Source organism: Rhinolophus sinicus, linkage group LG16 (assembly GCF_036562045.2).
Source record: "Rhinolophus sinicus isolate RSC01 linkage group LG16, ASM3656204v1, whole genome shotgun sequence".
Taxonomy (NCBI): Eukaryota; Metazoa; Chordata; class Mammalia; order Chiroptera; family Rhinolophidae; genus Rhinolophus; species Rhinolophus sinicus.
The window spans coordinates 2,935,787-2,949,464 of record NC_133765.1 but is presented as its reverse complement, the minus strand read 5'-3'; the positions used below and the strand labels follow the sequence as shown (position 1 = coordinate 2,949,464).

The 13,678-nt window shown below is 38.0% G+C and overlaps 1 protein-coding gene across 4 annotated transcripts in view; it reads right to left on the bottom strand.

Annotated features, from left to right (window-relative positions):
* JHY (junctional cadherin complex regulator) overlaps positions 1 to 13,678 on the bottom strand; it is an 81,449-nt gene that overhangs the window by 4,398 nt on the left and 63,373 nt on the right. For all 4 annotated transcript variants that reach the window (XM_019718585.2, XM_019718587.2, XM_074321297.1 and 1 more), the window contains exons 6-7: positions 11,924 to 12,579; positions 6,423 to 6,717 (exon numbers count right to left, since the gene is read on the bottom strand). In XM_019718585.2, coding sequence (XP_019574144.2) covers positions 6,423 to 6,717; positions 11,924 to 12,579 — 951 coding nt within the window. The remainder of the gene's footprint in view (positions 1 to 6,422; positions 6,718 to 11,923; positions 12,580 to 13,678) is intronic.

Sequence of the window (13,678 nt, the reverse complement as noted above, 5' to 3'; positions counted from 1 at the left end):
AAAACTTAAAAAAAAAAAACACACCAAACCATTTCATCGTATTAGTTACTGCGTATAACTCCCAAACTTTAACAGTGAACTTATGTCAACATATTGTACCAGCCATTAAAAGACTGTGTTCTGCTCACAGTGGGCTATTGACTGACTACCCAGAGGTCATAGTGATTAGGTTCTCCATTGCCATTTCCCACCGTAGCGGCTCGGAGCCAGGTAGTCTTTTCCCCAGACTCATCCCCAGCACTGAGCTCTGCCCCATGAGGTATAAGTGAAAGTTTGCTGGGTTAGAGAGAGGATGCAGCTTACAAAGCTTTTATTCGGACTGATGCAGCCCTTCCCCCTGTCCCTTCATCTTGTCTAGTACGTGGATGCGATGCCCTAAGTTAGAGGTGCAGGGGCAATCTTGTAGCCGGGAAAGAGAAAAAGAACAAGAGAATCAAACAAATACTGGTTCTGATGTTTTGAGATACAAAACCACCACGCTAGCAACTACTTACTTACAGATTAATTGTAAGAAAAATGAACCCCTATTTTTGAAGTTGCTGTAAATAGTAATTCTGTGACTTATAGCTGAAGGCAATGTTTCTATGGCACCACAAAATTTCTATTGTACATCTCAGTGCTTCAAAAGCCAAAATCTTGTGTCATATAGGCAATACTTCCACGCTGCAAGGATTAAAAGTTCTGTAAATAGAATTTGCCCAACTAGAATGTTAAACATTTATAGTCAAAACTCTTTCAGTGAATCTAATTCTAAGAGGTGAAAGAAGATCCTTTCCTAAAGAAGCCTTTGAACTAATATCATTAAAAATTAATAACATTAAAGTATATAGAAAAACTATTGCTCATTAAAGGCACTTGAAAACCATAAATCTCCTTTAAGAAAACAGTCATCACCCAGCAAAACTGCTACCAGCTGTTTCTGCCCTTTAGATCTATTTGTTCATACTTTTATAAAATTGTCCCTATGCTACAATTTACTTTATGTTATTTTTTTCACTAAGCCATTAGTATTACACTGTATTTCCCATCACTAAATTGTTTCCAAAATGTGATTTTTATGCATAACATTCTATTGTCTAGTTATAGTTGGATTATTTAGCTATTTTTTAAAATGTTGCACATTTAAGATGTCCTAGGCATGAGCATTGTTTGTGGGCCACTCTGATGATTTCTTTGAGAAAAATTAAGAGAAGTGAGATATGGAGAGAAAATCATGAACATATTTAAGGTTATTAATAAGTAATTACAATAACAATGTATAGGAATGCTCTTTTTGTCCAAACCTGGATTACACTGGGTATTATCACATTGTAAAACCTTTGCTAATTTTTAGGTGAATGAGCTCAGATATCTTATATTTTGCAATTGCAAATTTGTTCTTTATCTGAAATATGCCATCTGTACCATTGTTTTGTAATCACTAAGTTACTATCTATTTGCCAAACAAAACTAATAACAAAAAAGGAGAGAAGCCCACTCATATCCAAGTCATAAATCCAATTTGTCCAAAACTGATGAGAAAGAAATGATCAGTGCCCAGAAATCACATCCTTAGTATGAAGCAGCTTAACTTTAATCATTGCACTGACTAACAAAAGATACATTGTGGAGCATGAATAATTGCTCAGGGCTCCCCAGTTGCAGTTCTAACTATCACCTTGAATAAAAATCTTGGCTGTCATAGAAAAACAGAGCCAGGGTCTAGCATTACATACTGACATGAAGGAAACCGTGTGGCCCAAAGGGACTATCTCCAAATGACATTGACCTCTTTACAGGATAAGCTGCTTCTAGCAAAGAGATGTTTCTCAAGGGAGAGCGATGGCTCCTACCACTTTATTCTGGATGACTGGTAATGGAAAATCCTGGATTTACTTAATTTTGGCTCAAGTAATCTTGACTGGTTCACAGCACTACAAGTTTGTTTGATCTCTTTCCATCAAAAATCTTTTTAACAGCTTTACTGAGATATTTCACATACCACAAAATTCACCCATTTGAAGTTGTACAATTCAATGGTTATTTGGTATATTCATTCAGTTGTGCAAACATCACCACAATCCAATTTTAGAGCATTTTCATCACCCTAAAAAGAAGCCCCATCCCATACCCATTAGCAGTCACTCCTCTTTCCCCTTCCACTTCCAGCCCTAGGCAACCACTAATCTACTTTCTGTCTCTTCAAAAGGCTTTTAAAGTAAATTAATCTCTAGAATTTACTTTGATTTACCTCTCCTTGGCTGTTACAAGACTAAAAGGTCACAATAATACAATGTCAAAAAAAAAATCAACAATGATAGTCCTGTTAGGTCTCCAAACATAGTAGGAAAATATAAGCATGTTCTCAACAAATCCCTGATGATTTGCAGCTAGTCTTTGTATAAGATGCATACAAATTGACATCAGTCAACCTTGCATCTAGCTGATGATTGCTGAGACCTGACCTGCTCCTCTGAACTGGCATTTGCCATTGATCTCTTTAGCAAAGGATGGCATAGGACTTTCCTGATGCAAGGCTTCTGCCAGTAATTAATAATGCCAGAAGAGTGATTTTTATTGTGAACTTGGGGTAACATATGTCCAAACTGAAAATGACATTGACTGTCCAAGAGGATGTGTTTCAACTCTGAAATGTACCCTGCTGTAGGGGACACTGCAGGGCTTTTCTCTGAAACATTCCTCTGTGTGTAAATGTGAGAAAATTACTGAAAAACAGTACAAACAAGCAAACAAACAAAAAAAACCAATGTCTCAAATACTGGGGAATATCAAGTGAAGGAAATTGGCTAAACTTAATCCAAATAAACCTCTTCTTAGAAGCAGTCAAGCATCAATACCCAGATTGTCTGTGACAACAAACACGTGAGTTAATCACTGCAGCTCAGCTCAACAGAGTCAGCTGTCAGAGAATGCCTTAAGCAGTATTTTGTGGTAGGTTGCGATAGATATTTTTACACTGTTTGTCATCCTTTGCACTGTGTTAATCTCTTATTGCCTGACGTCTGGATTTAATGGCATGGACAATGCTTCGTATTCATAAATCAGTCACAATAGAACTGCAAGGAGAAGAGATATGGTGCCTGGGCCTATTATCTTAACAAATCCTCAAATTTTTAATGTGATTCAAATTGATTCTCTTGGAAATCACAAGATTTGCTGGCTAGTAAATGGGCATGACCTGGATAATGATTCCTTCTATCTGGTGCCCCGGCTACCTGCTGTCCTATACAAACAGCTTAGTTCTACATAATTTTAGCTTCTGGAATAGCTTAAAGGAAAAACAGGACTTCTGTGTATTTGTCAGATGTAGGCGAAAGATGTTGGATGAAGCAAATGGATGTGCATGGGTTGTAACATTCCTGAAAGAAGGCAGGAAGGGCAGGATTTTCCAAGTTGAAAAGAAAGTTTGGGAAGCAGTAACTGGAAGTTCTCTTTCTTCCTCTTGCCTACCCTTCCATGCTGTTAGATTTCTGGTGATACAAACTGTCACCAGGGTACTTTACCTTTTCTCAGTAAAACATGAACTCAAATTACTAAGAGAAGGAGTCAGGGAAAGGAAACGAGTATTTACTTGATGTCTGTACTTTGCCAGGGACTAAGCTAAGGTTTTAATATATTATTTCAATTCATTATCATACCAAATCTACAAAAAGAACAATTCTGATTATGCATATGAGGAAATAGGGGCTCAGGTGAATTAATGACTTGCCCAAATCATGGAGATATTAGGTGATAGAGTGGAGATGAGAATTTAGGAATGACTGAGTCCATGACTTCCACTAAACCCTGCTCACTAAGTATTGAATTGAAAAGCTTACAGTTTCGACAATAATCCATGGTTGGCAAGAACCCTAACTCAGAAGGTTTCTCCTGAGCTAGTGTGTTTGAGCTATATTTTAGGCCCTGGCGACATGTAAGCTCTGGAGTGAGCAGGTCATTCTCATCTTGAGAATTTGTTGGTACCAAAGCTCTGGACACATTTCACCATAGAAATAATAATATGCATTGTGTCTGCCTTCTTAGTCTAGTCTACAAAACCTGTATTATTTATGAAGTATTTGAAAACTAATGGTATCTCAGAACTTACCACGTAATGATGTTTTTGTGGGAAGAGAAGTTACTTGTGATCCCAGGAACACATTTCTTATTTACAATGAAACTGGAGATTATCCCAGGTCCACCCACTAAGAGTGGTTTCCACAGCCTGGGCCTGGATTAGGGACCCCAGCAGAATGGAGGATATGAGGGAGTGAAATCAGAATGAGGAGTGAAGAAGCCCTTAGGTGCGGTGTGTGAAGGAGCTGAGGTAAGGACTCCAGGGTTGTGAGTGAGCCAAAGCCCCGACTGCACGTCCTCCACAGTGGGAGCCACAGGAGCAGGCTGGCTGTTTCACGCCCATCAGCCTCCGAGGTCATATCTCAGCCCAAGCCAGTCCTCCTTGACTCCCTTTAATAGTCCAGCTTCCCCTTCTTCTCTTCAAGACCATCCTTTTCTTTTTCTCTGAGGGTCCCGTGTGAGCATCTGGTGATTTCATAATCTCCTAACTTTCCGGAATGCTTTGCATCTGCCCTGCATGCAAATCTAATTTTGGTTAACATTCTTTAGTTGTGTGTCCACCCCTCCCCACAGAATAAAGCCCTCCTTCTTCAAATGATGAACGAAATCTAAGCCCCTATCTACTTCTCCACATCCCTCAACACTCTGTGCCTCCGAGTTTCAGTGAAGGCAACACTGAAATGCTGTCAGTGTCCAGCATGCATCACGTGTCTCAAGCTTCCTCATGCTGGTCTCTCTGCTTGAAATGCTCTTTCAGTCTTTTTCCTTTTGTTACTTTTCACTCATCCTCTAAGACTCAGCCACAATTGTCTCCCGAAGCTCTGCTTGACCCCCAGGTTGGGATGTGTCCTCCTTTGTGTTCCCCAGGCATCTCTCTCCCTATTAAAAATTGTTCAAAAACAATATTATACTGAAGCCATTTATATGTGTTGTCTTCCCCAGTTTCATGTAACTGTAAACTTCTGCTGGGGCAGGTCATGGCTCATTCTCTTTACATCCTAGCACCTACCACAATTCCTAACTGGAATTCAACAAATATATGTTAAATTGAAGTGAGGATGATTCCTTAAATCTGCCTTATAGTGGATGCCTCTCTGGACCAAGGCCCTCATTCCCCCAGTTGCTGGAGTATTGTCTGTTATGGCTCACAGCTGAGTCCCTCCCTAAGAACTGCCGTTAGTCAAATGGAGCTGCTATGCCCAAAGTTACAACCGTTCCCCAGGGGCAGCCAATAGCCAGTGCCTGGTCCATGTGGGGCAGAGAAGCCTGGATCCCTTGCCTTTGAGGGCCAACCCAACTTCAGAACACTCATGGGTTTGGCTGAGGTACCTGTTTTTCTTGCATCACAGTGCATCTTCTCCCTTGGCCTAGCCCTGCCCTGCTCACTGTTCAGTAACAGGAAGCACTCCTCAATAACCCTCATGCATGCAAAGCTTCATTTTAGTGTCTGTTTCCAGGGCACCCAACTCAAAACAGGCCTATTGTTTCCAACCAGGTCTTTCCCTTTTGCCCTGTAAAACAGAATGCATTTTATAGCTATTTCCTTACCATGTGACACTGGAAGCAAGTGATCTTTCCTGAGGGGATTTTATTGCCTTTAACAGTGGAGAAATAAACACAAAGGGCATAAAAAAGCTCCTTCAATGTCCCTTCATTTCTTCCTGGAAACATCTACTTTGCTACTCCCACCCCCCAATTTCCCTTATTTAACAATATAGGCCCAGTTGGAAAGGTTTTAGTGCACGAAGGTGCTGGTAATGGTGAATCTTTCTGCTAAAGAACTCAGCAAAGATTAGCAAATATTTCAGAAAAAAAGTGCAGTCATTGGCCATCCTAAGTATTTTACTGCAGGAGCTGAGGTGATATTAGGGCCAAGAAGAGCTCTCATGGGGTAGGGGGTGGGGGACAGCGGTGAAAGGGTGGGGAAATGCAGTGGCAACAGTGGCTTTCACTCACTCAATCCTATTTTCTCTTCTTCTCGGATATGAGAATGTACCTGGAGACTCAGCCTAGACTAGGGGGTAAGGTAGGTGTGGGGAGCTTTTCTTAGGGTGTGATAGCTAAGCTAGTGCCAAAGGAGGATGATTATCTCTCTGCAAATGTAGACCCTCCCCTGAGATGAGGCAAACAGGAGGTGTAAATGGACATCCCTGACAGCAACAACTTCCAGGAAGAAGAGGAGGAAAATTTCAGGAAGTAGCACGGGCTTGGTTCTTTACCAAGTTCCTCTGAACTTGGGCCACCTGGTTGTAGCAGCAGCTGAGTAGTGACCATCGCTACTTCAGGGCTATAACACTGGGAAAGAAAATCAAGGTCCATCCGTATTATCAAAATTAAAAGGTTACTTGGTAAAAGGCTTTTATTACCTTCATGCTGCTTCTTTTCCTATGCTTTTTTCCTTTTTCCAGTTGAAGCAGATAGCCTTCAGAATTGTTACGACTAATTTTCATTTGGTTTCTTTCACTTCTCTCTGAACTGAGTTGGGATTCACTTTTTACCCTTGACAATATGGGTGGAAATGTGACACTGGATAAGGCCCCTTCATTGGGCTGCATCTCAGTCAGTTGCATTAAAGCTTGCTGATGCTGCTCGATGATCTGAGCAAGCCGTGAAGCTGGAGATGCTCTAGCAGGTTCCGCGTCGGAGGAAGAATGGAATTTCCTGAATGGAACAGAAAGCACAAATCTGTTAAAACAAACAAACAAACAAACAAACAAACACCCCCCCAAACCTGTGTACATAAGACTTCTAGAACAAAACTCTTTCTGAACATGTATATGATGTACATATATTTACTACTCCCTAAATCAAATCAATGACCATTACCTTTATCTTTTCATATATTAATTTTCTCATCTTAAAATGCTCCTATTTTATGGTGAAAAACTGAAGCCCTTTGCTCTACGTTCAGGAACATGACAGAGCTGTCCCCTATCACCTCTGCTTTTCAACATAGCGTTGGAAGTCCTCACCAGAGCAATCAGGCAAGAGAAAGAAATAAAAGGCATCCAAATTGGGAATGAAGAATTTAAATTGTCACTCTTTGCAGATGACATGATGCTGTATATAGAAAACCCTAAAGACTCCATCAAAAAGCTATTAGAAACAATCAACGAATACAGTAAAGTTGCTGGCTACAAAATCAACATACAAAAGTCCATTGCATTCCTATATACTAACAATGAAATCTCAGAAAAAGAAATCCAAAAAACAATTCCTTTTGCAATTGCAGCAAAAAGAATAAAATATCTAGGAATAAACTTAACCAATGATGTGAAAGACCTATATGCTGAAAACTGTAAGACATTTTTGAAAGAAATTGAAGAAGACACAAAGAAATGGAAAGACATTCTGTGCTCATGGATTGGAAGAATCAACATAGTTACAATGACCATATTACCCAAAGCAATATACAGATTTAATGCAATCCCCATCAAAATCCCAATGGCATTTTCCAAAGAAATAGAGCAAAAAACCATCAGATTTGTTTGGAACCACAAAAGACCCCGAATAGCCAAAGCAATCTTAAGAAAAAAGAACAATACTGGAGGTATCACACTCCCTGACTTTAGCTTGTACTACAGGGCTACAATAATCAAAACAGCATGGTATTGGCAGAAAAACAGACACATAGACCAATGGAATAGAATTGAGAACCCAGAAATAAAACCGTATAAATATGGACAGATAATTTTTGACAAAGAAGCTAAAAACATACAATGGAGGAAAGACAGCCTCTTCAATAAATGGTGCTGGCAGAATTGGATAGCCATGTGCAAAAGAATGAAACTGGACTGCTATCTGTCACCATGTACCAAAATTAATTCAAAATGGATCAAAGACTTAAGCATAAGACCTGACACAATAAACTGCATAGAAGAAAACATAGGTATTAAACTTATGGACCTTGGTTCAAAGAGCATTTTATGAATTTGACTCCAAAGGCAATGGAAGTAAAAGCTAAAATAAACGAATGGGACTATATGAAACTTGAAAGCTTCTGCACAGCAAAAGAAACCATCGACAAAATAAAGAGGCAACCAACTGAATGGGAGAAGATTTTTGCAAACAGTGCCTCCGATAAGGGGCTAGTATCCAGAACATACAAGGAACTCATGCAACTCACCAACAAAAAAACAAACAACCCAGTTGTAAAATGGGCAGAGGACCTGCAGAGACATTTCTCCAAAGAGGACATACAAATGGCAAATAGACATATGAAAAAATGCTCAACATCACTAATCATCAGAGAAATGCAAATCAAAACCACAATGAGTTATCACCTCACCCCAGTCAGAATGGCTATCATCAACAAGACACATAGAAACAAGCGTTGGAGAGGCTGTGGAGAAAAAGGAACCCTCATACACTGTTGGTGGGAATGCAGACTGGTGCAGCCGTTATGGAAGGCAGTGTGGAGGTTCCTCAAAAAATTACGAATAGAATTACCATATGACCCAGCAATCCCTCTCCTGGGTATCTATCCAAAAAATCTGAAAACATTTATCCATAAAGACACGTGTGCTCCAATGTTCATTGCAGCTTTGTTTACAGTGGCCAAGACATGGAAACAACCAAAATGTCCTTTGATAGATGAATGGATACAGAAGTTGTGGTATATATACACAATGGAATACTATTTGGCGGTAAGAAAAGATGATATAGGAACATTTGTGACAACATGGATGAATCTTGAGAGTATGATGCTAAGCAAAATAAGTCAGACAGAAAAAGCAGAGAACCGTATGATTTCACTGATATGTGGTAAATAAACCAAAAACAACAAAAGGACAAGACAAACAAATGAGAAACAGAAACTCATAGACACAGACAATAGTTTAGTGGTTACCACAGGGTAAGGGGGTGGGGGTGGGAGATGAAGGTAAGAGGGATCAAATATATGGTGATGGAAGGAGAACTGACTCTGGGTGGTGAACACACAATGGGATTTATAGATGATGTAATACAGAATTGTACACCTGAAATCTATGTAATTTCACTAACAATTGTCTCCCCAATAAATTAACAACAACAAAAAAGAATATTCTATCAGTACAGCAGAAGATATAAAAAGAAGACACACAGAAGAAAAGGTAGATTAGAAATGACAAATTAAGATGGTAGAAATAAATCCAGATATATGAATATCACTATAAATGTAAGTAGCTTAAAGTTGAAAACCTGCCCATAAATGACAACAAAATAAAGCCAAACAAAAAATACACATGACCTAAATAGTTTTACCAGAAAATTCTATAAAACCTTCAGGTAACAGATAATTCCAATTGTAGATTAAGTATCCCAGAGGATGTAAAATGGGGGAATATTCCCCAACTCATTTTATAAGGCTGATATAATATTTTTTATTAAATTTATTTGGATGACACTGGTTAGTAAATTATACAGGTTTCAAGTGAAAACTGGTATAATATTGATAACACATCCAGACAGGGTCAGTGGCAGATAGGAAAATTTTAAGCCAATCTCACTTCTTGCATGTGAATCTTACATCCTAAAGAGAGTGTTAACAAACCAAATCAAGCAACTTGCTGAAAATACAATATGACAAGTTGGGTTAATTCTAGGAATGAAAGGATAGTGTAACATTAGAAAATGTTAATATATTTAACCACATTAAAGGATTAAAGGAGAACATTTTTCAATTGATGCAGAAAAAATATTTGATAAAATTAAATACTCATTTATGATGAAAGTTTTTTGCAAAAGGAACAGCAACAGGAGAAATTTCCTATCTCCCCTCCCTATCTACCAAAAGTTAAATATTACTATTATTATTAAGTTTATTGGGGTGACAATTGTTAGTAAAATTACATAGATTTCAGGTGTACAATTCTGTATTACATCATCTATAAATCCCATTGTGTGTTCACCACCCAGAGTCAGTTCTCCTTCCATCACCATATATTTGATCCCCCTTACCTTCATCTCCCACCCCCCACCCCCCACCCCCCTTACCCTCTGGTAACCACTAAACTATTGTCTGTGTCTATGAGTTTCTGTTTCTCATTTGTTTGTCTTGTTCTTTGTTGTTTTGGTTTATATACCACATATCAGTGAAATCACATGGTTCTCTGCTTTTTCTGTCTGACTTATTTTGCTCAGCATTACACTCTCAAGATCCATCCATGTTGTCACAAATGTTCCTATATCATCTTTTCTTACCGCCGAATAGTATTCCATTGTGTATATATCCCACAACTTCTTTATCCATTCATCTATCGAAGGACATTTTGGTTGTTTCCATGTCTTGGTCACCATAAATCCCAATGGCATATTTTAAAGAAATAGAACAAAAAATCATCAGATTTGTTTGGAACCACAAAAGACCCCGAATAGCCAAAGCAATCTTAAGAAAAAAGAACAATAATGGAGGTATCACACTTCCTGACTTTGGCTTGTACTACAGGGCTACAATAATCAAAACAGCATGGTATTGACAGAAAAACAGACACATAGACCAATGGAATAGAATTGAGAACCCAGAAATAAAGCCACATAAATATGGACAGATAATTTTTGACAAAGAAGCTAAAAACATACAATGGAGCAAAGACAGCCTCTTCAATAAATGGTGCTGGGAGAATTGGATAGCCACATGCAAAAGAATGAAACTGGACTGCTATTTGTCACCATGTACCAAAGTTAATTCAAAATGGATCAAAGACTTAAGCATAAGACCTGACACAATAAACTGCATAGAAGAAACATAGGTACTAAACTTATGGACCTTGGGTTCAAAGAGCATTTTATGAATTTGACTCCAAAGGCAATGGAAGTAAAAGCTAAAATAAATGAATGGGTCTAAATATTATTTTTAATGGTAAAAATGTTAGCAGCACTAAAGTGAGGGGAAAAATACAAGGATGTCTGCTATCTGTTACTATCTCTTCTAAGAAGCTAACTCTGAATCTTACTGTAAGTTTCATACCTCCACGAGTAGCACTTAAATGTCTTCTGATCAATTCATATGTGTAGAATTGTCTCCCTACTTTGAAGTAAGTTCCGTGAAGGTAACCATGCATCATAACATTTTTGTGTTTTCTATAGCATTTTAGCACAATATTCAGCACATACCAGGTGTGTAATAAACACATTTGATTGAATGGCATCAAGAAATGTCCCCTGAAGTGATTTAAAAATAACTTTCCTTTTCTTCTGATTATAGAAATAATACTTCTACATTGTAAGGAATTGAACAATTCAGAAAGTATAAAGAAGAAATTGAAAATAACCCCAATCTCTCTTGCCAGAGATAGCCTCTATTGACATTTTGGTGCATTTTTCTTCCATGCGCATTTTAATATAGCAGAGCTTATACTCTGTAGATGTAATTTTGTACCTTACTACTTTCTTTTTATAGAAGCATCTCCTTATAGCCATAATTTTAAATGGTTACATGATAGTAAATATCACAACTTACTTAGACATTTCCTTATTGTTAGATTATTGTTGTCATTTCTGTAAATGATATTTCTGTGCATACGTATTTTTCTGTATTTTAGATTATTTTCTCAGGCTAGGACATAATTTGTTTCCTGCAAACATTATTGTAACCCTCAAAACATAATGATCTTTTTTGACTGGGTCTTTCTGTCCTTCTCCCCTCCCTCCAACTTCTGGTTTAACTACAGAAGAAAAAGTAGAGGAGACAAGGAAGAAGAAAATAAATATGTAAAAAGTGTGCTGTTTTAGGTGGCAATCAGAACCAAGGATGTTGTCAGGTGAAGTTTTCCTCTCACCTGACCATCCCCACGACCCCTCGCCCACTTCCCATTCTCTCTCCTGTCTTTCTCCAGCAGTCTGTCACTTTTCCTCCAGTAACCATTTGAGAAAAAGAAATGCTTACCATAATATTTCCAAGTTCTTATATTTTGTCTCTGTATAAGTTTGTCTGGGTTTCTTCTTATTTTCAGTTGCTCCATTAACATTTATGTTAGAAACAAACTGAAAGCCTTTCTGGCTCAGGGGCACTTGTCTCTCAGTAAGTTCATTAAGGTAGTTCAAGTCCATATGGGATAGAGTGTTGATATGCGGCTGCTGGTATGAAAATCTTCTCTCTTCTTGGTCTTGGCATCCTCTTTCTCTATTAAAATTCATCTCTGTGTGATATCCAATAGAGTTTTTATATAATACCTTGTCAAAAGGCCGCCGTGGTGGAGCAAATTTATTGGAGGTTACTTTGGGATCCTGGCTCCTAAGTGCACTTGCGTGTTGTAAATCATTGTTAGGGGCATTCATAATTACAATTGTTTCATGCTTTATTGAAGTATCAATAGGCTTATTTTGGTTTTGTTGCTGTCTGGGAGTGTTATTCTGGTTTCCTTGACTGACAACTATCTCCTCAGTTACCAGAGACTTCAGGCCATGACTGTGCTTCTGCTGTTTTTGAATCTTGTGCTTGGCTACGCTTCTGGAAGATTGCTGCTGGCCATTAGTGGTTTCAGAAGATTGATCTCTTGGTACATTATTTGATTTTGCACTTTCATATTGAGACCAGTGTTCCTGGTAATTCCAAAAAGATATTTTTGGTTAGTATGAAATTAAAAGATTGGCACTCTTCAGAAATTTTGAATTAGTGTTTTTTAAACTGGGATTTGGGATGTCTAGGTATTTGACCACGGAATTGAAACGATATAAAGAAAAGGGTCAGATGGTACTTTCCTAATTTCAGGCAATGAGAGAGTGATTAACTATGTGATTCCTCCTGGCAATTTCAGGTTATGAATTTTCTAAAAAGAAATAGAAAGTTCAGAATTGGCTTTATATTAAGGACAAGTCTTTGACTTAAATGTTGTAAAATGAGGTGTTACCAAGTGGTGGTGGAAGAAGCTTTACCTCTAAAGAGCTGTGTACAAAGAAAGTGCAAATGTACATCAAAATGTACGTGCAAATTTATTTTAATTAAGATGACTATTTTTAAAAATCTTAACCAGAGAACATCAATGGTTTGCTTTACCAACGAAGTACATGTTTAATGTGAAATGCAATTCAGATTATCAGATCTTCTCACTCATATAGCTCAGAAGCTAGAAATGACCTCTTCACCAGATGAAACAAATTAGATTTTATCAGGGGATTATAAGAGTCTGTACTGTGATAACACATCTGTGAAACCATGAGAGTTGTTTTGCTTCTGTTCTTTAATATAGGCTGTACTGAGGCAATCAAACATCTGGGGGAAATATTTCAATTTCACAACAGTCTTTATGCTTTTCAAAGTCAGTCATGTAACAACAAAATATACTCCTGATATAATAGATACACTATGTAACTATATTGTGCTAAGCCATTTAGAAATACTTTCCAAGGAATAAAGCACCCATTCCTTTGTGAAAAACTAGAGAAATTAAGAGGCCTTTGGAAAGAATGATTACATCCTTGCTGAAAACAGTAAGAGGCCTGTATGCATCAGTGTGTTATACAACTGCAACATGTTTCTTCCTTCCTGAACACACGTATAACATACCTCTATGGCCTATATCTACGCAATGTTAATTGAAAAACACAAGTTACCCAGATCATTTGAGAAAAAAACCTTCAAGTGAATAAATCATGCTTTTGCTTAAACTTTGTTTGTTTTAGCTTGCTATGAAGAATGACC